General features: G+C 47.8%; 1 protein-coding gene across 1 annotated transcript; it reads right to left on the reverse strand.

Moving 5' to 3' along the window:
• Positions 1-91: 91 nt before the first annotated feature.
• LOC135809963 (uncharacterized) lies at positions 92-19,197 on the reverse strand. Its single transcript, XM_065323414.1, has 9 exons — positions 17,669-19,197; positions 14,023-14,193; positions 13,308-13,463; positions 12,172-12,303; positions 11,326-11,400; positions 10,607-10,872; positions 9,346-9,491; positions 8,555-8,710; positions 92-2,332 (listed from the first exon to the last, which is right to left on the reverse strand). The coding sequence occupies exons 1-9, from the start codon at positions 18,546-18,548 to the stop codon at positions 1,069-1,071; spliced, it is 3,246 nt and encodes a 1,081-aa protein (XP_065179486.1). The 5' UTR covers positions 18,549-19,197; the 3' UTR covers positions 92-1,068.
• Between the last annotated feature and the right edge of the window lie 5,727 nt (positions 19,198-24,924).

Consider the following 24,924-nt stretch of genomic DNA (forward strand, 5'->3'; position numbering starts at 1 on the left):
TTGTACATAACGTACATGATTCTATCATGTACAGTCATGTACGTGTGTGTGTGTGGGAAAGCAGCACAGCTAGTGGGCCAACACATCAATAGAGGGTTTGCACATACATGTAAAGCTTGCCGAAATACTGCATATTCGGCTCGAAAAGCTTCGTCAGCATCGACATAAACATACAAATTACAATGGGATAGAATTGCTGGATAATTCTGCTCGGGACACCATCTTTTTCTCATCAACACAACAGCAGACCTACTACGGTCCGTGGCCAGAAAATGTAACGTATTCTCAATGTGCATGCGGCAGGCTGCCCTACCTACCAGGGACTTGATCTAGAACCTCTCTGAACTGCGGGGTCACTACGTGATCAGGGCAAATGTACAGTGGCCACATGGTGGCATCACTGCAGAGAGTTATTTAGCCTTCACTCAGTCTCAGAATATCTAGACTAGGGCCAGGGAGTGTTTTTTACCCAAACCACTCCCTGATCCAGACTCGGAATATCCAGGCTCTGATGTCTCACAAAAAACGTTTGCAAGAGAAAAGAACAGTAAAAACCCGGATGACCCGGTAGTCAATGTGGGATGGACTCTAATATAGCAGTATAATTACAATACATTTGTATCATAGTGATGATGTCAGTGAAAACTCAAACAGCTGTACGGTCTCATCGTGTCACTCATTGTGTGTTGTTACGGCAACAACACAATCCAACCATGCAGTGAGTATGACGACTACGGATATACAAACTGACGGGCTGCACTCTCTACGGTGCACACTGAGCTTTGTGACGCACCGCCATCAAGCTAACACCAGTGCTAATCAAGTCCGAAAAAGAGATAGAAATGGATAGCTTCCACCTTGGCCGTTGTCCACCGTGACTTCTCAGCAGAGGAAATAAATATAGCAAGTTTTCCATTTTCATATTCTACTCAAGTTTAGACAAGAGGGAGGTGGACAGTTTCAAGTTTAGACAAACTAGAAGTATCTGGAGTTTTTTTCTGAATATGTATACCGGTACTGATCTTGGAGGAACATGTTGCACTTTTGAAGATCACTTCAGCCATCACGTTACACGCTGCTCACGCTGAAAGCATTTGCATCTTCCTCTTGTTGGTTGTCTGCGTTGTGTTGAAGCGGCGGCAGGATTTCGCTGATGTGCGCATACTGGTGTGGGAGCGAGTCAGTTGGTGGCGGGCTGTTCACACCATGCCGTCTTCCACCGCTACTCGCACCGCCGCCGTGTGTGGCTACCAGTACATCTCCAGTGGGTGAGATTTGCTCGGGTATGGGTGACATGTTCTTGGCCGGTTCGGCGCTCGGCGGTCGACGAATCTCGGACGGATGGCAGAAATCGAGACGCTGCGTGACCGAAGGCGGCATGCCAGATAAGACGTCGGGTAAGCCAGGAACAGGCACAACCGAATAACATGATGCGTCCGCTTCAATCCCACTGTCCTTGCGTACCACGTCGGAATCGGCCCGGCCTGCCATCTGGCCTGGCGGTGAGGTAGGGGAGGCAAGCGGTGATGAATGCGCAGATGATGTGCGCGGCTTAACTCCTTGACCCTGTGGAGTATGCATTGCTGCGCTCGGGTGATCTTGAAAGCGGAAAACGGATGGCGCTTCGCCGTCGGATGTGATCTGAGTCGTACGCGAACATTCGGACATTGGTGACGTTACCGAGTTATGCGATGAACCGTCTCTCCTGTGAATGGCAAACGCACTGGCATTGCTGGCGGTCCTTGGATGCAGCGGACCAACGCCAACACCGCCGCCGCCACCACCCTCTGCAAGAAGGTAACCACTGGCATCCATACGAATGTCTTGCGACGACCCGGGAGAGGTCACAGATCTTGATCTCTGCCGGCCGGCGACGATAGCACCACCACCACCGTGGGCTGTGATGCCAGCATGCCCCGGAGTATGATTGGCATACTCGTTCGGCGAGTCAACAGGTACATTGGCGTAGTTTGGCATGGCCGGGCTCTTCGGCCCCTGCGGCGTTGTAGCCTGCGAGGCAGACTGGACTGGTATGCGCATGCCGTAGTTAGGATTGCGAAACGAGTTGTCAGTAGCCACGGTTCCGGGTCCGCCTTCGACCAGGTCATAGTTGTGAGCTTCGCTCTGCTTGGGCATCACATTACTGGATGAGTAGTGACGCGAACCACCGTTCTGCGCTCCGGTTGGCTGTATCAAGGGCTCCTGGCTGTTGACTGAACTGTGACGTGTGGTTACTGATGATGGTGACTGCAACTGGGTGGGAGATGCCGGGATGCTGAACGGAATCTGGGCATCTCCGTACGCTGGATTGGTATGTCCGTTCGGCTTCGGACTGCAGTCACATAAAGACAGGGTTACATCAGTAAGATCCAAGACAATGATAGTACGCCAGTAACTGCTAAGGACATACTAACACTACCCGTGAACATCAGTTCTCTGGATGTTACGGGTGTTAGCAGCCGTCGTGACTTCCGTAGGGAACGTAGACGACGATTTACTTTTTTTAAACTGTTCAAACATCAGTTCGGGAGAGTTTCTATGGCGATTTAAAACAATTGACGCGGCACACCGGCAAAAGTACCACAGGCACCTGTGGTCATGGTCACATGATTGTTTTCTCCTGTAAACCAGGAGCAGTTTGTAGTATTAAAGGCTCCCAATTCCCAAGGGTACACACATAAGAGGAAAGGGGGATTTACTGGTTTCTTTTTGTTCGATTTTGTATTCAAAAGTTGTGTCGGTGAGCAGTTTTTGCCGTTTCTTGCAGTTTGGCCATGGTTATTGTTGTCCCGTTCTCTCTCTCTCTCTCTCTCTCTCTCTCTCTCTCTCTCTCTCTCTCTCTCTCTCTCTCTCTCTCTCTCTCTCTCTCTCTCTCTCTGTCTCTGTCTCTGTCTCTGTCTCTGTCTCTGTCTCTGTCTCTGTCTCTCTCTCTGTCTCTCTCTCTCTGTCTCTCTCTCTCTGTCTGTCTGTCTGTCTGTCTCTCTGTCTGTCTGTCTGTCTGTCTGTCTCTCTCTCTGTCTCTCTCTGTCTCTCTCTCTTTGCTTGCATGCAATGTGAGTAATGGAAAGACAAAAAGCAACTTATTCGAGAGCAGCTGAGTGACAAAGCGAGATGATTGTTCGATATCAGGCCTGCCGCAGCACTTGAAGACCGAGTCACCCGTAATCACTGTATGACGTCACACAGCCATGTCCGTGAGTCGTGGCTATGGTACTCAGTCCAGTTGTGAAGTGCTCCTTCATCTGATGAGCTTGGCTTCGTTGAAAATAGTTATACGAATACAGTCAATCTTGCAAACTACGCCCCTGGATTGTGCAAGAGAGAAGCGTCACGCGAGCCATCTTTATTTGTCAGGTTGGAAGTATACAGTCATTGTCAATGGTCACCGGGTCTGAAGATTATTATAGTTATCCGCGAAACGACTGCGGATATAACGAAACGACTGCGGATATAACGATAATTCGTGAATAACGCCAAAAAGTCCATGCCCAGAGCAAAAGTCCAACTGTAGCACATAATACAGTGAAAGCTGGTTAAGAAGAACACTGATACGACAAACTTAAATACCGATAAGAAGAACACTGATACAACAAACTTAAATACCGATAAGAAGAACACTGATACAACAAACTTTCGCTTTAGAAGAACTAGTATTTGTAACTTTATTAAATAGATTACTGTGTATTCACTGGGTACAAAATACCGATAAGAAGAACTCCCGGCGTTATTGCAAACAAATACCACCGGTCCCTTGGTGTTCGTCCTAAAGAGGTTTGACTGTGTAATGAGACTTCTGGTATACAACACTTCGCTAATATTAGACACTTTTTTGATGCGCCGCGGAGTGGCGTTATAAGCGAAGTTGACTGTACACCTGAGGTCGTTACCCATGAGGCTGACTGTATCCCAAACGCAATGACACATTTTTCAAGTAGTTCAACGACCGGCTGGCACTTGCAGCTAGCTGGCCAACAGCACAGCAGCTGTGTCACGCACCCCAGCTAACGTTATCGATGCTAACAATTTCCGAATGCAAAGATTTTTGCCACTTCTCTGGAAATATCGCCGCCAGCATTCTGCATTGAGCGAGATCATAGAGTTTTGTAATATGGACTGATGGCGGGTTGCTGAAAAACACTGAATCACATACATGTACATGTTGCACATTTGTGCATTGGGTAAATGCACGAATGGAATGCCATTCATTTTAAACTCCAGCAAATGGCTACTAGTATAAAGGACACAAATCAAAGTGTGACATAGAAGTGCAACAGGGAATAGATGAAAGTTGCTATAAAATAAATAGGACGAACGGTGCAGATAACATTGCCTGTACGCTACTTAGTGAGTGAATACTGGGCCATGGGCGAGCGAACATTAAAGGGGAAGTTAAGCCTAAAATCAAATGTTCACCAGTTGTAGTCGTCGGGGTGCTGAGTCGAATGGTCGTGGTCCGAGGAAGCTGAGACGCTCCCTTCCTACTTGAATCCCAATCGAACTCGCGCTCGTCCACCGAAACTGGGTGACTGCGTCCTACTAGATGGGGATTTGTATGCAAAATGTCACTAAAAGCGCCATTTCATTCTTATAAAGCACGGATGACCGCGATTGGCCCATATGTTGTAGTCTTTTGGACGCTGAGTCGACTGGTTTTGGTCCGAAAAGGCTGCGATGCAGCGTTCCTCCTTTATTCCCAATCGAACATGGTTTAACAAGCGGTCACGTGCTCCTGCGTACACCAGTCACCTGGTAAACATGCATGCAGGGTACAATCACTAGCCTGTTTGACCTTTTTTGGGTGCAGTCCTGTCACTCGAGTTGAACTCGAGTTGAACCTTGGTGTGAAAGTTGTCGCCTGCTGGCACGGTGACCAGGTGACTTGGGGACGCAGGAGCACGTGACCGCTTGCTCAACCATGTTCGTTTGGGAATAACGGAGGAACGCTGCATCGCAGCTTTCTTGGACCAAAACCAGTCGACTCAAGCGTCCAAAAGACTACAACATATGGGCCAATCGCAGTCATCTTTGTGGTGGGTACTTTGCCTGAATGGCAAAGCACCCACCACTAGTTATACCGACGTAGCAGGGAGAATTAAATTATATGCACCAAATTTTCTGGTCAATATTGATCTACGATAAACTGGCTCTCATTTGCCACCACCCATATTTCGATACAGCCATCCGGCGCAGAGAAACAGCCAGAAGGAAAGCAAATTTTACATATTTGTTCAAAAATGCCAAATGTAAAAAAAAAGCCAAATCATATTTTCCGCACCTGTGAATATTAATAATTATTATCTTCCTATCATACCTGGTTTCTCATCATTGTGTTACTTTTGCCCGTAAAAGAGTCTGTACTCGGCTAAAAATAAAAAATAAAATCACCTCGTACTACAATGTAGTACCTGTTCATTAGTAGAATGTAAAAAAATTGTTAGACCAAAATCAATTCTAATATTATCATTATCAGTGGCATGTACTGTAGAAGTTGGTGATGTGTATTGCAAGCTCATAGGGTTCCCTGTAAAAAGGCGTCGCCGCCTGTTGGGAATTCCCTAGCAAAACAAGAATAAATAATAATAATAATAATAATAATTTGAAACTCGGGTATAATATAGTATCTAGTTACAGTGGTGGAGAGTTACTCTTAACTCGTTTCCATATGTCCTTTTCCTTTCTAATAATAATAATAATAATAATAAATACCAGCACCACTTTGTTGTCTCAATGTTCCGGTAACAGCAGCCGTCAGTCCCTTGTATGATTCCGGCAGCAACAGCCTCCTTGTCTTCCCATAACTAACTTACTTCTTTCAGCATATCATATAAAGGGGCGAGCCGAATTTCGGGTGCGGGCTGTGGAAGTAGAGAAAGAAATGAGCAGCAGAGAGACACGTGTTATTGGGGTGTGAACAGTGCATACACGGACCCAAGGAATGCAGGAAAACTAGAGGTCGAAAGACAAGAAAACACAGAGTTAAAACACAGTACAAACTTCAGACCCATGAACCAGCAATCTCCTCACAAGCAACATTTCAGAAAGCCTTTTCATGTAAAGAATAATGTTATGCCTGCTCATCAGGTGCCGTGGAACGCAGGCAGAAAGCCTGAGAAAGGAGAGACGGTTTCCTTGCATTCCCTTACATACACCCTATCCCGATTCTTTCCTTTCTATTTCAAGATGTTGACAGCTGTAGGTGTTGTGTCTATGTCCCTGTACCGTATTCAAGTAGTGGTAATATTCTAGCATGACAACTCGTTTGCTTAATTCTCAAAAAAGGTTAATTGTTTTGGCAAGGGGAGCTCCACTTTTCAAAGTGCGAATACTTCACTGTAGCCATCCACTAGACCCACACGTCTTCACAACACTCTCCAAACAAATGAAGATGGGCCGTGGTGGAATATTCGAATGATTTTTCTTTTAGTGATTGGTGTAGCTCAGAGACCGTTTGGAGAGTGTTGTGAAGATGTAAGGGTAAGGGGGAGCTCCAAACTAGTGACCTTCCAACACCAGGACAGCACAATAGCAAAGTGGATATCCTTGCCCAACTCCATGACTGCAGCAGCTGTGTTTGTGGCAGTTCAGTTCAGGCGCACTCAGGGTCTAGCAGGAACAATCCACGGTGCATTGCACGGATGGCCCGGTTTGCATGTGCACAGATGCGGTGCAGTCTGACCTATTATGAGAGATCTTCCTCTGACATCCGGTTCAGGATGAAACGTCTGGTGCAAATTTACTGTGTGCCCTTCAGTGCTCTAGTGACATGACCGATAGCAGACAAACCCAAACAAGTTCAGTTGGTAACAACTTCTGCAGCCAGATGATGGTACTGCCGATATCACCAGTGCACGGCAGTATCTCGTGCTTCTGGCGCAAGCCCTCTATCAGGGTCTGCAGCTCAGGGTCCATTGAAATTGACTAAAGAGGGAGCCAGGATTGTGGGTAGCGTGGAAACGTTTGAGGAATTCAGCAGTGATCTCTTCCGGTAACTTTTCCAATTCAATTGCTTCATCCATTTCCATTTTGGCAGTAAAGAGTTCTTTCCATTTCAGTGTATACACGGGCATTAGGTCTCTACCGAGCATTGAATGACCATTATGATTTGCATTCACTCCATGGAGCACCACAATCGGCATTGTGACCGTGAACTCTCCATCACCCAGTCAAGGTAACTCGGCGACCGAGAAACCCTTTAAACGGATCAGTCCCAAGGGCAGGAAGGAACGCAGCAGGGACACCCAATTTGTGGAAATTAAGCTTGGTTTGCAAAGAACACCACTCCCTGCGTAAACTTCCATTGTTATCGGATACAGAACATTATTGAATTCCACACTTACAGTGTATGGTGCCACCCGAGTATAACCATCATCAGAATGCATGGCATACAATTGCACAAGTATGGTTGTAAGTTGCTCACCATCACTCTCCAGGTATGTGGCAGTTGTGACTGGATTGGTGCCAGTATCCACGCAATACACCATGGCCGGATGCTCTCATGATCTCCGTCGGCGTGCTCGCTCCAGTTGACCAGCCTGGCAGCGAAAGCGGCATTCATTGAGTCGTTGTGTGGAAACAATTCGCTGCCGCGTGTAGGCGAACAGTGGATCCACGGCGATAACAGCTGGCTTACTAGGTTGTCTCTGCATTCCCCTGCCTGGCTGAAAAACAGTGGTAGTAGCCGCATCGGTTATAGCGTGGGTGTTTGAAAAACGACATTTGATTCTTATTGCCGATATTTCTTACACACGATAAATCACGTGTGACATATCATATGCCCGCACGTTAATTAAAAGTACGTTTGGCATGTGGACACGTACACACGGATCAATCAGACTCGCGGTCGTGCTAGGCGACTGCGGAGCAGCGGATACGAGAGAAGTCGAAAGAAAGAGTCCGACTGGACAGAAAAAGTGATTCTCCAATGCTCCCTTGGACATAACTCTCTTTTTGTGTTGAATTGTTGTATTGAGTATGCACAGAGCACAGATGTTATTACTACAGGCGATACACTTTGCGCTAATCTGGCATATTTTGCTACACAAAATCCATTCTTAGGGCCGATATATTCTACTATGCGATAATACTGCTTGTAAGAATAAATATACACATAAAATATGTGTTATGATTATGAAAAAATGAGTGTTCATTCTTGTAAGCAGTATATTCTTGTATACGACCACACTATAACCGATACGCACTGTACATACCGTAAGTCTGTAAGACCACATATTTTAACGCCGATTACTAAAAGTGGTTTGACAGCATCCGGAGTTAATCTTTTTTCTTTCTTTTCTTACATAAAATATCGATCCATAATAAACCTCTGCGGCTTGTACCAGACCCAGTCCCTCACTTTGACACAAAATGTGACATGGTGCTACCAAGAGTGGGTAGGGCATACAATCTGATCCGGCGCTGAGCCCACAAAAAACCGCACACATATGACGTGAAGACATGATGGCACAATAACAGCTTCATGTATCTCAATAATTATTAATTTAGAACAGTCCTGGCACCGGGATTGCGGCTCACTGTTCATGTTCTGTTTACTTACCATACACACATCGGTCCCATGTGATGGCATATCATGCACTGCGTTGCGCTGGTCACTGTCTCTTGCGTGTCACAGCGGGAGAGGGGCCCAGGGTGTGGTGGCGAGTAGGTGTCGAAGGCAGGGGTTTGGTTATTCGGAATAGACACTGGGCTTTTCCTGTGACCACACGCAACGGAAATACAGGCGTCAGAAAACACAGCATGCATAGTGTAGATTATATAAATACTAGCAGTATTACCCGGCCATTAGCGACAGGATGGTTCCAGGAAGAAGAAAAAAACATAAAGTGGACTGGTAAAATCAATTTGCTCCACATACCATCACTGAGCCAGTGCCGTGCGGCAAACACATCTAGCTTCTAGCACATCTAGTAGGTGTAACCCAGCCAGCCTGGTCACCACTATTCTCAATACCTGCATCGTGAAATTTATCACAAACAAATGCGTGCTCGACCTGCTAGAGACTGGTTCCACATCTTGGTCATGTGACTAAATTTGCGTAGAAATTGATCATGGCATGTGGACAGTGGAACCAACATGGCCGACATCATGTGACCCATAGATGCAGGTGTTGCGTGGCGTTGGAACCAACATGGCGGCTCTGCATGGTCATGTGATAGACGTGCAACAGGTCTATAGACCAAAAAAATTTAATGTACTTTCCGGCCAAAGAAGTAAAAAGAAGAAAATTCTGAGGGACGCCCCACGCCGCTTCATTTGACATGACTCATATATAGGCAAAGTGCCTACACTCAAATAAGGACAGTTTACACAGAAAAATAAATGTCTTACCTTCTCCTCCTGATTCTGCAGAAGGCGACGATCATGACCAAATTGATAATGAGGAGCAAAGCACTCGCGATGATGACACCGACCAGCCACATGGAAAGTGCTGCCTGGCTCAATCCACCCACATCTACAGCGTGCGTAGTGGTAGCCTGCATGTAGAGGGGGAGTAGGCAAGACAAAGAGCCAGGCTTGCAACGGACGCGGCATGGGGGATCACGGGTAAGTTGGGTACACGCAGGCATGCAGCCAGTAGGGTTGTGATTTCATGGCAAGTTGGAACTTGAAAGAGCTTGCTTCAAAACCCTGAACCAAACTCTGTTCAAGGCACAATGTTTCATGGTAAGTTGGAACTTGGAAAGCTTCAAACCCCGAACCAAACTCTATTCAAGGCACAATATTTCATGGGAAGTTAGAACTTGGAAAAGCTTCACTTGAACCCCGAGCCAAACTCTGTTCAAGGCACAATGTTTCATGGGAAGTTGAACTTGGAAGAGCTTCAAACCAGGAGCCACACTGCATGTATGGCTGCAACGGGTAGGGATTTGGTCGGGTAACGGGTTCGGGTATCTCCATACGGGTAGCATGGGTACTCTATCGGGTATTTTTTTGACACAGCATGTACTGTGAGTGTGCACTTTCGCTACATAAAAAGTGTACTGTAAGCGCGTAGCCGTGCTGTTTACATGCACCATTGCAAAAACACCGTACTCCTACTACCCGATCGGGTTCTCAGGAGCAAATTGCTACCCTACTACCCGATCAAATTACGGGTAGCACGGGTACCCTACTACGCGTTGACACCCCTACAATCCAGTGTAATGTACAAGACTATAGAACGGTGAATTTCAGTATAAAGTACCTTGGATATAATAACATACTACTTTTCTCGTTGCATTGGATATAAAAACTTTTTCGAAGACACAAAGTATCCCTTTCCAGTGATTCGACGTTGGATACAGTACAGTGAGCCATGGCTATACAGTACTTTTTTTGTTATATATATTATGTCAGGGAGGTACGTTTCATAGATGTACTGAAGTTTCGCTTTATGTGTGAAAAGTACTACACCACGTTGCAGCACACCTTAACTTGTGCTCATGACCAATAAACCTGAAGAAAGCAGCGTTGACGTTGGTTCTGAAAGGATCTTTATAAGATGGCATGACGCCTGGGAGGAACAAATGGCCAGAAAGAGAGAGAGAGAGAGAGAGAGAGAGAGAGAGAGAGAGAGAGAGAGTACATGCTTGAACAGCTACGTGCATACCTGGCTGGGATTAAGTGATGTCGGAGTAGGGCTTTGATCTGAAGGCAGAGATACGCCCCGGGGCAGACTGCCTGGCTGTTCGCCAGCCGTAGTAACACTCTCACTTTCACCAGGTGTTGGCACTGCAGAAACAGATCTGGAGGCTGTGTCACTAACAACAGTGGATACAGATGGTGCTTGCGAGGTGCTGACCCTGGCTGTTGTAACTGCATTGGGCGTTGCGGTCGGACTGGGCGTAGTGCTGATGCTTGGCGTAGTGACAGAAGCTATGGCACAGAACAAAGAAAATCGTCGTGTGTGAATCTTGGCTGTGGCTTGTCACCAAGGCAACGGGGCTTCCAACAAGTCCACCAAATGCCTTGAAATGGATGTGTCGTGCAGAACGGTTCAGCGCCCCACTTGATAGATCTCAAGAACCCCACAAGGCACTGACTGCCGGGGATCTGCCCCATGTAAAGCACTGGTGTCTTGCATTTCCGGGTTTGAAGTACAGTCAACTTCGCCAATAACGACTGCGGATATAACGACAATTCGCGAATAACGACAGAATTTCCATGCCCAGAGCAAAGTCCCATCCAACTGTAATACATATAATGAGACTTCGGGTATAACGACACTTCGCGAATAAGGACACTTTTCTGATGCCCCGCCGAATGTCGTTATAAGCGAAGTTGACTGTAGAGCACAGCACAGTGTTACTAGCAACATCAGGCACTTACCATTGCACGGGCAAAACGAGAATACATCGCCATTCTCGCGAGCTGGGCTGGAAGTGCCAATTATGCGATTGGCATCTGCAAGTACAGAGCAGGAACAAGCACGTGCACACAGCAACGTGTCATTGCAGCAAGGAGGCTACTTGTAGGTGCGGAGATAAAGATATGATGGGCACTGTGAAAAATACAGTGTGACAGACCGCCAAGGGCCATCAAGACTCGTGAACAGTGAGGCATTTGTCACTTTCTTCTGCACTACATGGCACATCTAGTCCATTCCTTTGCCGTTCGCCTGATTGTTCCACCATGTGGTTGGACAACGCCGGAACATTCGGTGAGTATGGAGGGCCTTTCGCAGCATGGAGATTATGCGCGAGAGTGTTTGGATAAAGAAAAGAAACCCATGATGCTTGTCTAAAGAAGGACAGTTTCCCAAAGCAAGTGCTGGTGTGTGGTAGTGCTGCTGAAGTGAAACATGGGAATTGTAAAAGTATGATTTTAGACCATGAGCTAGGAGAGTACACAAGATGAAATGGACGTCAACAACAGCTTAGCATATGCCACAGAGCGGCATGCCTGCGACCCATGCGTGTGATTACCAGTGCTGCAAGCACGACGTCATTGCCAGTGCTGCAAGCATGATGTCACTGCCAGTGCTTCAAACATGATGTCATTGCCACAATTTGCCAGTGCTCCAAGCATGACATCATTGCCAGTGCTCCAAGCATGACATCATTGCCAGTGCTACAAGCATGAGGTCATTGCCAGTTCTGCAAGCATGACATCTTTGCCAGTGCTACAAGCATGACATCATCACCAGTGTTGCAAGCACAAGGCCCGTTCACTCACCTATCCGCACACGGCCATCACCGCCGTCACCACCACAGCCAGACAAGGTAAAGGCTCCGACGCCACCCCGGCCCCCTCTTGCAGCCACGCTGCCTTGTATGTCCACTGTTGCAGCACTCAAGTGGATAGAACCTGGGACGATACAAATTCAGGTGCAAACACCATGGAAAGCACCTAGCATTAATACATGAGACTAGGAAGAATGATGTCAAAGCAAATGCTTGTCGGTTTGATTACTGTGTGAATAGAATTACAATCGGTCAGTCCATGTAAAATGGCAGCTACTGCTGCTTGGTAATTGCTGCTAGGCAACTCGCCGCTGCATGCTGCATGGGATTTAGCCTAGCGGAACCCCAGTACCAGTACTATCAACGTAGGTTATACAGTCGGTTCAACTTATACTAGTGTAAGTGTTCTAATACCGTAAAGTCTTGTATTAACGCCGCGGCTTCTATGACTTTCCTGGTGAAATTTTGCAGGCTTCTATGAGACAAGCTTCTATACAAGACAGGTATTTCTATGCATGTCAACACTAAAACCAGGCTTATGTGTGATTTGATGGGCCCAAAATTGCGGCTTCTATTCGAGGGTGGCTTCTATTCAAGTGCGGCTTCTATTCAAGTGCAGCTTTTATACAAGACTTAACGGTACCTGTACTGTATAAATACAAATTTTCGTTTACGAAATCTTTCTTTAGATATCCCTCCACTAGAAGGTTCGTTACGTACTAAATTTCGTTTTTGGTCGAGGTCTGTCAGCCCGAACATTCAGAAAAAAAACTTTAGTTCGGTACAAACTTTCGTTATTTCGTGCCCTCTAAACAAATATAGCGAAAGTTAATTCCAAACGAAACTTTGTACTTATACAGTAGTCTGTCTGTAAACCTTTTTGGAGTTGGAGAAGTGAAGAGCTATAGAGCAAAGTTAGTGAATGCTATAGAAAAAAGGACGGATTTCTCCGACGCTGCTTCAACGAGATGTAATCCGAGGAATACCAGCTTATCATATGATATCTGAGAAAGTGTCCGTAGATCGTGTATCGTGTGTGAGTACTATAGCATGCATGTATGTAGATCATACAGAGGCATACACTTGTCTCTCATACAGTGTTCTTAGAGCTAGGCGTGCAGCACTAACCTCCCGAGCCGCCGCCGCCCGCTCCGGAAAAGTCATGACACACGGTGTTGTTGCTCGACTGGCAAGCGCCGACCGACTGAAAGGCACAGCTGGCCGGACAGGATCCGCAAACACTACCATCGCCGGCCCCCGTCTCACCATCCATCAGGATTGATCCTGGAGAAGGCAAACAGCATGTCAACATCCAAGTCAACACACAGTCAAAACAGGCCCGGCGGAACCGGTCCGGTTGGTCGTGGTTGGTCAGGCCGTGGCCTGATCAACCTTTTGACCACCAACGTGTGTTTACTGCTGAGGACGTCATGTGTATACTCTCCATATCATACACAGAGTATGAAAAACTTAGGGTATGGCCAGACCTACCAATCAAAAACTGCTTCCCGTTCGCCAGTCTGTTCAAACACGGTCAATACTCGTATCTCACACCAGTAAGCAAGAAAGACAAACTCATAATCACTACAAAACCACTTCAATCCCATGGAGCCGAAAGTATTCAACTACATGCCTAATGCCCAGGATGGCTTGCATACACATAACAGTCACTTTATAGTCTGAATTGGAACTGGCCTGGGGTTACTCTAGGGCCTCATTAGAACGCTAACATGCAGACACAAGGCACAATACGGCGAGGACAGAATAAACTCGGCTCTCCTTGCTTTCTCCTAAACTACTGTACCCAGGCTGGCTAGATGTAGCACGGCTCCTACTCACTCACCTCCCGCTGCAACGGAGATGTTGCCGCTCGTGGAGAAGATGAAGACGGCGCCGCCGCCATTTCCACCGCGACCGCCCTCGGGTGTTAGCGTGGGCTGGGCAGAGTTGGCACCAGCACCGCCGCCAGAGCCCGGATACAGGGAGGAAAGGCATGAATCACCATACGTATTGCCTGCAGCAACAATGCACAAGGAGCCATACAGATAACGTTAAGACGGCGTTACTGTGAACAGGATTTGTGGTGATCGCCTGAAACATGACCCCGTCCTATGTTTGACAGAATCCAGCGCGCACATCTCATATACATTGGTCACCGAGATGCAGGCGAATTTTGCGTTTGAAACACATAAAGCGGGTAGTCTTCTGGCATACGCCGCCGCACCTACCTTGGCTGGTGGAGACTTTGGTCGTACACGACACTGGCAACGTGCACTGGATCGGGCAGACAGGCAGCAGAAGCGGATCGAGTCTATGCTGCTCGTAAAGAGCTCTTTAATTAGGATTAGACCCGGCCCAGGGGGCACCGAAAGAGCACACCACTAGCAGATTCGCTAAGCTCTGGGCTGAGATTTTTCTTCGCACAACACTTCCCCTACTGGCGCTATAAACTGAAATTGTCGGCAATTGTACATGTACAGCCAGACCTCGCATAACCGCACACATCCGTTTTCCAGAAAAATATCCGGATAGGCAAGGGAACCGGATAATCTGACACGCACACTGTATGTGTACATGGCAAATGCTGTAAATCGGTAACCAACGAATTTCTTCCGGATGGCGAGGGATCCGGATAAACGAGGACCGGATAAGCGAGGTCTGACTGTATCACTGAATTACAACTACAGACCAGTGGACACATTCACACCCGTAAAGAGATTTGATGCGCTAGTTGTGACTGACTGTGAAATAAGGGGAGTCAAAACTCTTGTTCCCGTACAGGAACGCTGACGAGATGAAGGAAAATAGTTTCTAAAAACTTAAAAATGAGCCGTGGCCACAGCACGCTACACCCATCCATGAATAAAGACAAAACGTGTAACAAGACGGATGCCATACTACTAGTATCCTGGCTGATGCGTACCAAAAGCGTGACCCTGCTATCTCGCGGGTAAGATAACACAAGCCAACGGATCCACAAAAAGGTGGTGATCAATCTTTTCACGGTAACCGCAACTTGACGGGTCAAACAAAAAATATTCCCACCAAAATCAGACCACAATGATCCACTCTGTGCAGGGAAATGCGAGTTGCCGTGCTGCACGTTCTCCGACGCAATGAGCCGGATACTGAGCATGATTGTGCCATTACTCAGCCATGGCCAAGCAAGTAACAGTACACTGGAATACGGGATGTAACTGCACCCTGCGAGAGGGTCGTGCGATCAAACAACCCCAATGGCCTGCCCCCTGGACTAATACTCGCCCGCCGGCCACCACAATGGCAACGGAAATCTGAAGAAGTCCGCGACTCAGTGAACCGTCACTGCTGCCAGCGCAAGCACTCGCATACTTTCCGTGCAATTACGACGTGGCGTTGTGCAAAACATGCCACCAGGAAGATCAGGCAAAATGCCATTCACCGGCCGCACTAAACAAAAGCAGACGTCGTCGACGTCGTCCTGCTGAAGTGCGAACAGGCTTGACAGGTAGCGTGCTATCACGAAGGAATTTTAGGTCAGGCCAGGCGCGGGCATGCAACGCGTTAGCGAATGCCAGGTTGGAGTGTTGACAGTCACCTGTCACTCGACCTGTCCACACCACTGATAGCAGACAGAGGAACAGCAAGCCCACACCGGTAACGCATTCTGCAGCTCAGCAGCGCAGCAGGGCGAAGGACACAGTTCTATCAACACGGAGCCGCTGATTCGCAGATAACAGCTCCCATCAACAACACGACGTTCGATGAAGTATTGCAATCTGGCAGGGCCATGATGGGCATGCAAAAATCAAGACATAAGAGTGCCAAAGCAGAGAACAACATTGCTCAAAATAGCATGTGATAAAGATTTACAACAATCCCACTGCACAAATGCAGCGAAAGAGACCCTGCAAAGTTTCATTCAGTGTTGGTTCCAATGCTTGCCTACTGAAAAGAGCTGGAACTGCCTCCGATAAGACAGTATGGTGCATACCAAAAAAAGGAGAGGACATAAGTGCCAGCAGAACAATTTCCGGCCGCTTAAAACAATATGCCAATAATTACATGTACACCATTTAAGGAGGCAAAGAGAGAGAGAGAGAGAGAGAGAGAGAGAGAGAGAGAGAGAGAGAGAGAGAGAGAGAGAGAGAGAGAGAGAGAGAGAGAGAGAGAGAGAGAGAGAGAGAGAAAGAGAGAGAGAGAGAGAGAGAGAGAGAGAGACGGAGAGAAGTCAAATTGAGTTTTCCGCATCCGCAGGATTGCCACCACCCTCTAGGATCAAGGCGCAGATGCAGCTCCTAAAGTGGTGGGAGGTGAGTGGACCCCCCCCCCCCCCCCCCCACACACACACCACAAAGTGGTCAAAGATCAAAAATCCTATTTGCTGCGTCTGGCGATTATAAAGGAAGTTTTAAATCAAATTAATCATTCGTCTTAGAGGGCGGTACTGACGACAGAGTGGTCACACATTCCCTTGCTAGAACTCTAAGAAACAAGTCACCTTCAATCTAGGAGATTGATTGCTTGATGGCACCACTCTGTGAACTGTGCCACCTTTGCAGTAGTGAATAACTGTCTGGCCAGGAACTGCAGGTGGTGAAGACTGCCCAACTTTCACATGTAGATTAACATCAGGAAAATGTGATGCTAGGCAAGCCATGCATGCTTGCCATTACAGATCAGATCATTACTACACAGACTACCTATACAGCCATTCAGTGCACCTTGGGAAAGGCTGCTAGTTGCTCCATGGGTGTCCCAAGGTGCCTATTAAGTTAATGGCAGAGGAAATGCAGCTGCTACTGGACACCTAAAATAAATGACTGTGTTTGGCAAGCCCAGCACAGTGCAGAGTGCTAAAACATGAACATGCCAGCACAAAAGCTCCAAACGAAACTAGCCAAACTACATGACATTGTAGGATATTTGCCGGAACATAGTGTGCACCCCTCCTCCTCCATGTACATGTGCAGTGTAGAGCGGGGATTTCGAGCTCAAAGCAATGCGTCCTTAGGGCGCGCAATACCCCCGTAATTGCTGCACTGATGATCAGTGAGATCGGCCTATTTGGGGGCCTTTCCAGGAAGGTAGACGCATTGGCATTTGTCCATCCGCTCCACATGGCCACCCCTTCCAAACCCAACAATTGACAGATATGCGCGCATTCCCATGCAGGACAAACAGAGCATCCTTAGCGCACTCAGGGTACACTCTGAGCTATTGTGTTAGAGTTGCTGGGGAAGACGAAGGCAATGTTCTGAGTGTACTGTGAGCGTGCTTGCAATGTTGCGCTCGTCCTGCATGTGAATGCCCGAATATCTGTCAGTTGATGGGTTTTGGAAGGGGTGGCCATGTGGTAGGGATGGACAAATGCTGATGTGTCTACCTTCCTGGACAGGCCCCCCAAACAGGCCGATCTCTCAAAGTCCGATTTGATGTTAAGATCAAACGATGAACACACGACATAACGTGCAACACAGCAACATACACAGCAGAACCTAAGAACTCACCGGCCTCGGAGAAGTCTGTCGGTACCATGGAGGTGCCGTCCGTACCCACACGACCGTAGCCTGCTCCCGCACCCGGTCGGCCAGTTACGAAGAACGAGCCGGTAATGAGGACACGCAGCTTCCCACCACCGCCACCGCCGCCGTTCCTGGTGCTTGCTGCAGTGGAGGGGCTACTACCACTGCTGCTGCTACCACTGCTGCTGGCATAGCTCTCACCTTGGTGTCCAATCGTGTCGGTGTCGCCAATGCGGGCAGGGCCACCGCGATACCCGCTGGCCTTGCCATCCAACGAACCCTCGATAACAACATTGCCGGTGACCTCCAGAGCCAAACGACCGCCGGTACCGCCGGTCCACGGCTTGATCCGTACGACGCGACCCAGTCGCACGTGAAACGTGGAAATATTACAGTGTATGCCGGAGATCTCTTCCCGATCGCCCGGCGTCCAGGCCTGTCCCCGGTGATCCATGACCGGCTCCGTGCTGTCGAGCGTCGTCGACGCTAGCCAATCGCTGCTGCACGGACGCAGTGTTGTAGTTGCTGGTGCACACGCACATACGTCCAGAGGCACACTGCCTGCACTAGCAGGCACTGGACGGCACACTGTGGTTGTTGCTGCCGCTACAAGATGGCTGTGTTTTGTTTCAAGAAACACCAGTGCTACAATGAACCAGTACAGCACACTAGGAAGGCTACTGGCAGTTCTACTGCTGCTGACTAGCAAAGAACAACAGAAATCAGAGCAACCGCCGCTCCTAGCACTAGTAGCAGCTCTTCTTGCTGTGTATCTGCTGCAGCCGCTGTATTGGGGGATCTTTGTTCTTGGCTGAAGACATTGTGCCATGGTCGGTGGTGATGACTCTGCGGACTTTCCCAGCATACTCTACACACAACACGACGACCCTAGGCGTAGGTGCACCGCGATGCAGCGGAACAGAGAGAGAGGAAGGCAACTGCCACAGCCCAGCTCCGCGCCGCTCTCTAGCCTCGTTTAGGCTGCAAGATCAGGTCAGCCCCGCGGCTCTGCTGCGAACACCAACACCTAGCGCGTTTGGTTGGCAGCTATCGCTTAGGGGCGCAGAACTCATCCAGGTGGCGAGGATCACAGCGTGTAGTATCCAACACTAGCGAGTAGCGGGATCGCAGCAGTCCGTCGATGACTCGACCCAATGTTCGTCTACTAGCAATTCATCGCAAGGCTTTGCTGTCCGAGGAAGCTGAATGCCAAGCGGTTTCTCTCACGCACCGACAACTAAGTGCTCGGCACCGAAACCACTGATGGACTCATAGAGAACGCGATCCTTCCAAAACACTGTCTGAATGCTTACTAGCACACGAATGGCTTGATGGTCAGCGGGCCGTCGTTTTGACAGTAGCCAGAGCAGGTTCCGTCCGGACTTGCTAAAAAAATCGTCCAGCACTGCTTCTCCGACTCCGTTGCTGCTGCTGCTGCTGCTGCTGCACTTCTGTTGTCTGCTACAGGCCAGTACATTCGCCGAGCCCAGATTGGCTAGTCATGCCACCTTTACAGTACTGGACTCGCAAGAAAGTTTGCAGTTGGCAACTCCACTGAACACCGTGACAAGCTCCTCGCCGCCAATGGCAGGCTGTGGTTCCCGTGGGGGATGACCGAGTAGCTACGAAGTATGATCACTAGTCTACGCAGCATTCATGCGCGTAGATGATTATTTTCACCACCGATCAGAAGTGCACTGTGGTGAACTGCGTCTGTTTTTCACACCAAGATCTGATTGTGCTTGGGAAGTGATCAGCAGAATACTAGTATTGAACAAGCCTCTGGTCTTGTCTTCGGAAACCCAATTCGGGACCGGATTACCAGGTCAGGGAACATGTAATAATGTCCACGCGGTACCAAACGTACGAAGGAAGACACATGACTGTACATACTGCCATACCAGTGCCATTATGCTGGAAAAGGCAACACTTGTGTGTGTGTTTGAGTCGATTCAACTTTTCATACAAATACGGTGGCAAACAGAGCGTGCATGCTTCCCGCGTTCTGGCGAATGGCCCCAGCTAGGTGCAGGTAACGACGTAGTGAGTACTGGATCCACGTGCAAACGGCTGGTATGGTGGCGACAAACCTCTGACTAAAAAAGTTCCAAGCGCTGAAAAAAATGAGCTGAAATGGCTGTGAAAACAGTCTTATACGGAGGAAGCTATGGCTGTGAAAACAGTCCAGGAGGGAGCTAAAATGGCTGTGAAGACAGTCTAGTTCCTAGCAAGGCGAGCCTCAGCCTGGACGAGGTCGACAGGCACAAGGTTGACGTGACGCAAACCTCTGACTTCGAGCTTCGTAGATCTACGAATGTTGCGGAAGTACGGTTATCGCGCCGTGGCTTTTTTTTTTTCAGAAGAACGCTGAAGCCGTGAAGACTGAAGAGTGAAGGGAATTCCTCCGGAAAACTAGTGACGCAGAGTTTCATCCCTTGTATCTTTAGTGTACTAGCATCTTTGGTGTTCTTCCTTCTTTCCATGTCGTATTGTTTGAATATCTTTTTACGGAAGAGCTTTCATCCCGTAGGCGCAGGTGGAGATTCTGGGCCTGGGGCGGAAGCAAGCAACGCTACGTTGACACGGCAACAGCAACACTGTCTGCAACGCGGAAAAGTCAAAACAGAACTACAGTGCGTTTTTTTAAAACAGACATTTGTCGATTTTGATTTTTTAGTTTGTTCTCATTCCAAATTTGAAATTTTTTCTTCACAGCTGCGTTTGTGTGGGTCTTGGATCGAAGAAAATTAAGTTTGGGAATCGGAATAATAATAATTGTCAAAGTTAGATATTCGGACGGGTTTGGGCTGAAAATCTGGTTTTAAATGGTTTTCAGTGGATTTTGATTTTAAAACGAAAGTTTTAGCCAGGAAAGCTCATCACGTGCATGGTGTCCGCCAGAGTTCGAATCCAGTACAGTTCATCCTGATTCTTTTTTCTCTTCTTTTTGGTACAGCGCATGCATGTACACGTACATGACTACAAGTACTGAAGTAGACTGTGCAGTTGTGCACTCCTGTCTGCAGTTGTCCTAACCTTTGTAGGAAACCAGTGAGTCGTGGTTTTTCACGACTTACTGTGGCAAACTGTACTGAATAATTCAAATCCTGTATTGCAATTAGCTCAATAAATCAAAACATTCCAGCATGCATGTAGGAAACTTCCCTCGATCACTGAAAGAATGCAGTGAAAATTCAAACACCACAACAAATCACAAGGGCAATTCACACAGCACCCATAAAGAGACTAAAAGGAAGCAATACATGAGCGGTTTTACAAACACACACACACACAATGCAAATAGGTCACAGTTGTGTCTGGTTCAACATCTGCGAATAGTAGAAGACCAGCGAGCGTCGAAACGGCCCCAATAATTCCGTGTTTTGTGTTGCACTTGTGACGACAGTATTACACAGTGAACAGATGTGCTAGGACAGCCGACGACGAATATCATCGTTGGCGTCGGCCTCCAGTCACGAACACATCGGCGCAGTTTCTCACGAATCCGTCCCGTCCACCAGTATGCAGAACAATAAAGCGCTTGCCTTTACCTGATGGTGCTTCATTTGGTTGCTTGCCTATACACTCCTGTCACCATTGTCGGACCACCTCCTAGTAACTGTGTGACGCGCATTGACCCACGTGTCATCCAGGTATGTCTCACAGGTAGCGATGCCGCCATGACACAATCCCGTGCCGTTCCATCATCATGTGTGTGATACCTCTGGTCTCGCCACACTGGAATCCCATGGAACGCAACATTTTCCAAGAGCTAGTTTTGCTCATGTCTGGAAAATCGTCGATGCTTTCTATGCAGCGAGCAGGAACTTTGTCCAGTGTTGGGTGCTCCTTCGCAGCATAGAATCTGTAAATTACTTCTTATACAGTCCAAAGCAAATCCGTCAGGGTTGAGTGGTTTTATGGCACGAGTCTCACATTGGGGATTGTCACTCTCGTTACCTTCATCACTGGAGACAGACAAGGCCAACGCAGCACGCTGATTTTCGCCGTCAGCATCCCTGGTACATCTGTTCATGGTGGAAATGCTGACGCCACACGCAACAGCAGCATGACGAATGGAATACTTGGGACCAATTCGATGCCCAGCCACTGTTTTCCTCGTCTTCGCAAAAATTGTAAAACAGACACCACCATGTAGATTCTACCATGGCCCGTTCGCGCTTTGTTATATGTGGCATGTCGAGAGAACAAGTTGCCACGAACGAAAAGACACTCAAGAAACAGGGGCGTACACCGCTCGCCTCTAGAAGTGGTTCCCATGCCAACTGATCAACCAACATAATTCCACACGGCTAGTGCTCTTATACGTATCCGATGGAGTTTCTGCATAAACTGCTGGATAATGTCACTGCTACGCATATTTGATTTAAAAAGACTGAACTTTGCCAAGGCATTTTTTATGGATGTTTTGTTCAGCAGGACGATTTCATGTTATGCCGTGAAACGAGTCGCTGAAGCACATCCACACGCTCAGTCTTGAGTCGGGTTATATTCTCGGGAGGACTGCGGTAAAGCTGCCCAAACTTCGAATCACCTGGAGCAAACATTACACAGGGCAAGCAGAAGCCACCATGGCACGCCGGTCAAAAGACTACCCAGGGAAACTCCTCCAACCAGGATAGTTGAAAGCGGCGCTGTTTGCCACCCGTCTGGACACGCACAGGAAACGAAATCCTTCGCCTTCAGTGCAGCTAGTGGCGCACAATGATTTTCAATGACGGAAATCTTTTCCATGTATGGCAAATTTCGGAGGAATCAGGGATTCCACCGTGGAGGTACACTTTCAGAATATCCTATCCAACACACTCCAATGTCACTGAAGTAAGTCTTGGATGATCCAGCAGCTTCCAACAACGGTCGCTCTACAGCTTCGCCGACGATTCCGTCCTCTGTGCTGCTCGTTGCAGACTTCACTTGGAAGTCAGGTGCGTCCGCAATCTCATCTATCGCTTGACCTTCGTCACTGGCTACACGCTTTGCCTCCTGCTCACAATAGCTCTGAATAGAGCGCTGGCCCTCTGGATGTCGACTCTTCATTTTTCTTTTCCACAAAGCGAAAGCATCGTCAAAAACGTAAACAACTTTGTCGAAACAAACTGCAAAGGAAATGACTCTGAGATCGAGGAATCGCTGTAACTCGTATGTAGAGACTTCGTTGCACCCAGTAAGTTCAGTAGATCTACGCTGTGTCACAAAAATGCCTCAGCAGCACTTTTACACCCTGCCTTGTCACCGTCCTCGGACGGTCAGGCGGACTGCAGGCGACTACGCCGCCTAGGCATGCATGCACTGCATGCACGCTGGGCCTTGATCAAAACATTCTCCGTAGATCTACCCACATCGAAATTATTTTACTGGTTCCCGGGCATCCCGGGAACCGCCCTATGTACGCCCCTGAGAAAAAGCAAAATAGGGCCACAGAGCAGTCAGCAACAAAATGATTCCTCCGGCCACGAGGAGCTCGAAGCCTCTCTGAACAAAATGGCGAAATGCCACGAGTCACACCTGGTTTTCGAATTTCGCGCGCAGATTTTCGTGACGCAACTCGCATGACATTTTCTCAAAAGTGGCCTTGAGTACGTTCTCAAGGATTTCAGACTCAGAGTCTATTATAAAAAAACGCACTGTAAGTAATAGTAATACTTCAAAAGGAACAATTACATACATGTACCATGATGTACCGGTATGTGTTTTATATTATTACACATACCGGTACATGACTTTTGTACAACTACAACAGTACAAGTACAAGTATGGAATATGAAAACCGTATAAGGGAGAACATCCTCGGCAATTATTTCGCACATTCCTCGTCGTGAAACATGCAACAATTTGATGTAGACTACGAAGTGAATTGCTATTTCTGGACATTTTGAGTAAAATAATTTTTCGTCAAGTCTGTCCCCGGGGAAAATTGCAATTCCGCGGCCGCGTTTTTTTCCGCGTTTTTTGCGATTTTTTAAAAGACCGCGTTTTCCGCAATTTTCCCGCGTTTTTTGAACTTTTTTGTTACACTACACGTACACACAGTGCACTGCATGTACGGCCAGCAACGTCTCATCGTGGCGGCTTTTTACTCAAATATGACGAGTGCTTACACCAGAGAGTTGTAACTGATTGATTTCACTACATACTCACTGAAAATTGCCGCACATCAATATTATTCACCGCATATTTACCGCATATTTACCGCAAATTCACCGCAAATTATGCCATATTATGGCGCGTTTTTCCCCGCGTTTTTTGCGATTTTTTTCCGCAATTTTCCCCGGGGACAGTCAAGTGTAGATTCAAGTCAGTCGAGTTGATGAAGTTTTTTTCTTGCCGTAATTGACAGCTGGGCTGTTGTGGTTTCTCCTCGTGTCGGTGCCTTGTTGATAGCCTTTGCCTGTGGGTTTTGTGGTACTACTACTTCCTCCGTTAACAAAAACTTCGTGATGGAATTTTGAGGGGCTGATTCGGGCACAAACTGCCGTGAAATGAGTCGCAATCACTTTCTTGGCCTTCCCTGGCATGCCATGACAGAGGTACGATGCAAGGAAAGCGACCTTTCACAACAAGCCGAGCGGGTTCGTTGGTTGCGCTGTGGAAACATAGGTGATGACAGTCATGGCGAGCGAAACTGAAATACCACTTCTCCGAGGGGACATTGCGCTGTTTGGCCTCTCCACCACTTTAGCACTGAGTACGTTGGAGAGTGATAGAGAGCGATAAAACGGAGCAGCGAGCCCACACAATGAGCGAGTGAACAAGGAGCTGCTCCGATCGCACTGCTCAATGAAAATAATTCTGAACTCAAGTTCTTGTTCAATCTGCGCAAAGCGCAGTTTCGAATACTGATGACCATGCATTCTTTCAGAATTCTGCAGTCCAATGCGAGTCTCGTGGCTAAAGAAAGTCGACTGGACTTGCTAGCCGCTGCCGTTCAGTGCTGGCATCCATTAGAGAAAATGGAATCAGTTCGGCTGTGCCTTTACTCCTCGTTTCGCGGAATTCTGGAGAGCGAAGATGAAACCAGGGAGTCGTAAAAATTAATATTTTTCACGACTCCCTGGTGGAAACGAGTAATCGCCATCGCGGCGGATCACGCAGCTTGAAAGCAAACTTACTTGAACGACGGCGAAATCAAGCGGAGTGTGATCAAAGAAGCCGAGGCAAGGCTGAAACGAGCTGAACAACGACTCGAGAGAGATGACGACTTGCGTACAGCAGATGACGAC

The sequence above is a fragment of the Sycon ciliatum genome, chromosome 2, assembly GCF_964019385.1.
Source record: "Sycon ciliatum chromosome 2, ocSycCili1.1, whole genome shotgun sequence".
Lineage (NCBI taxonomy): Eukaryota > Metazoa > Porifera > Calcarea > Leucosolenida > Sycettidae > Sycon > Sycon ciliatum.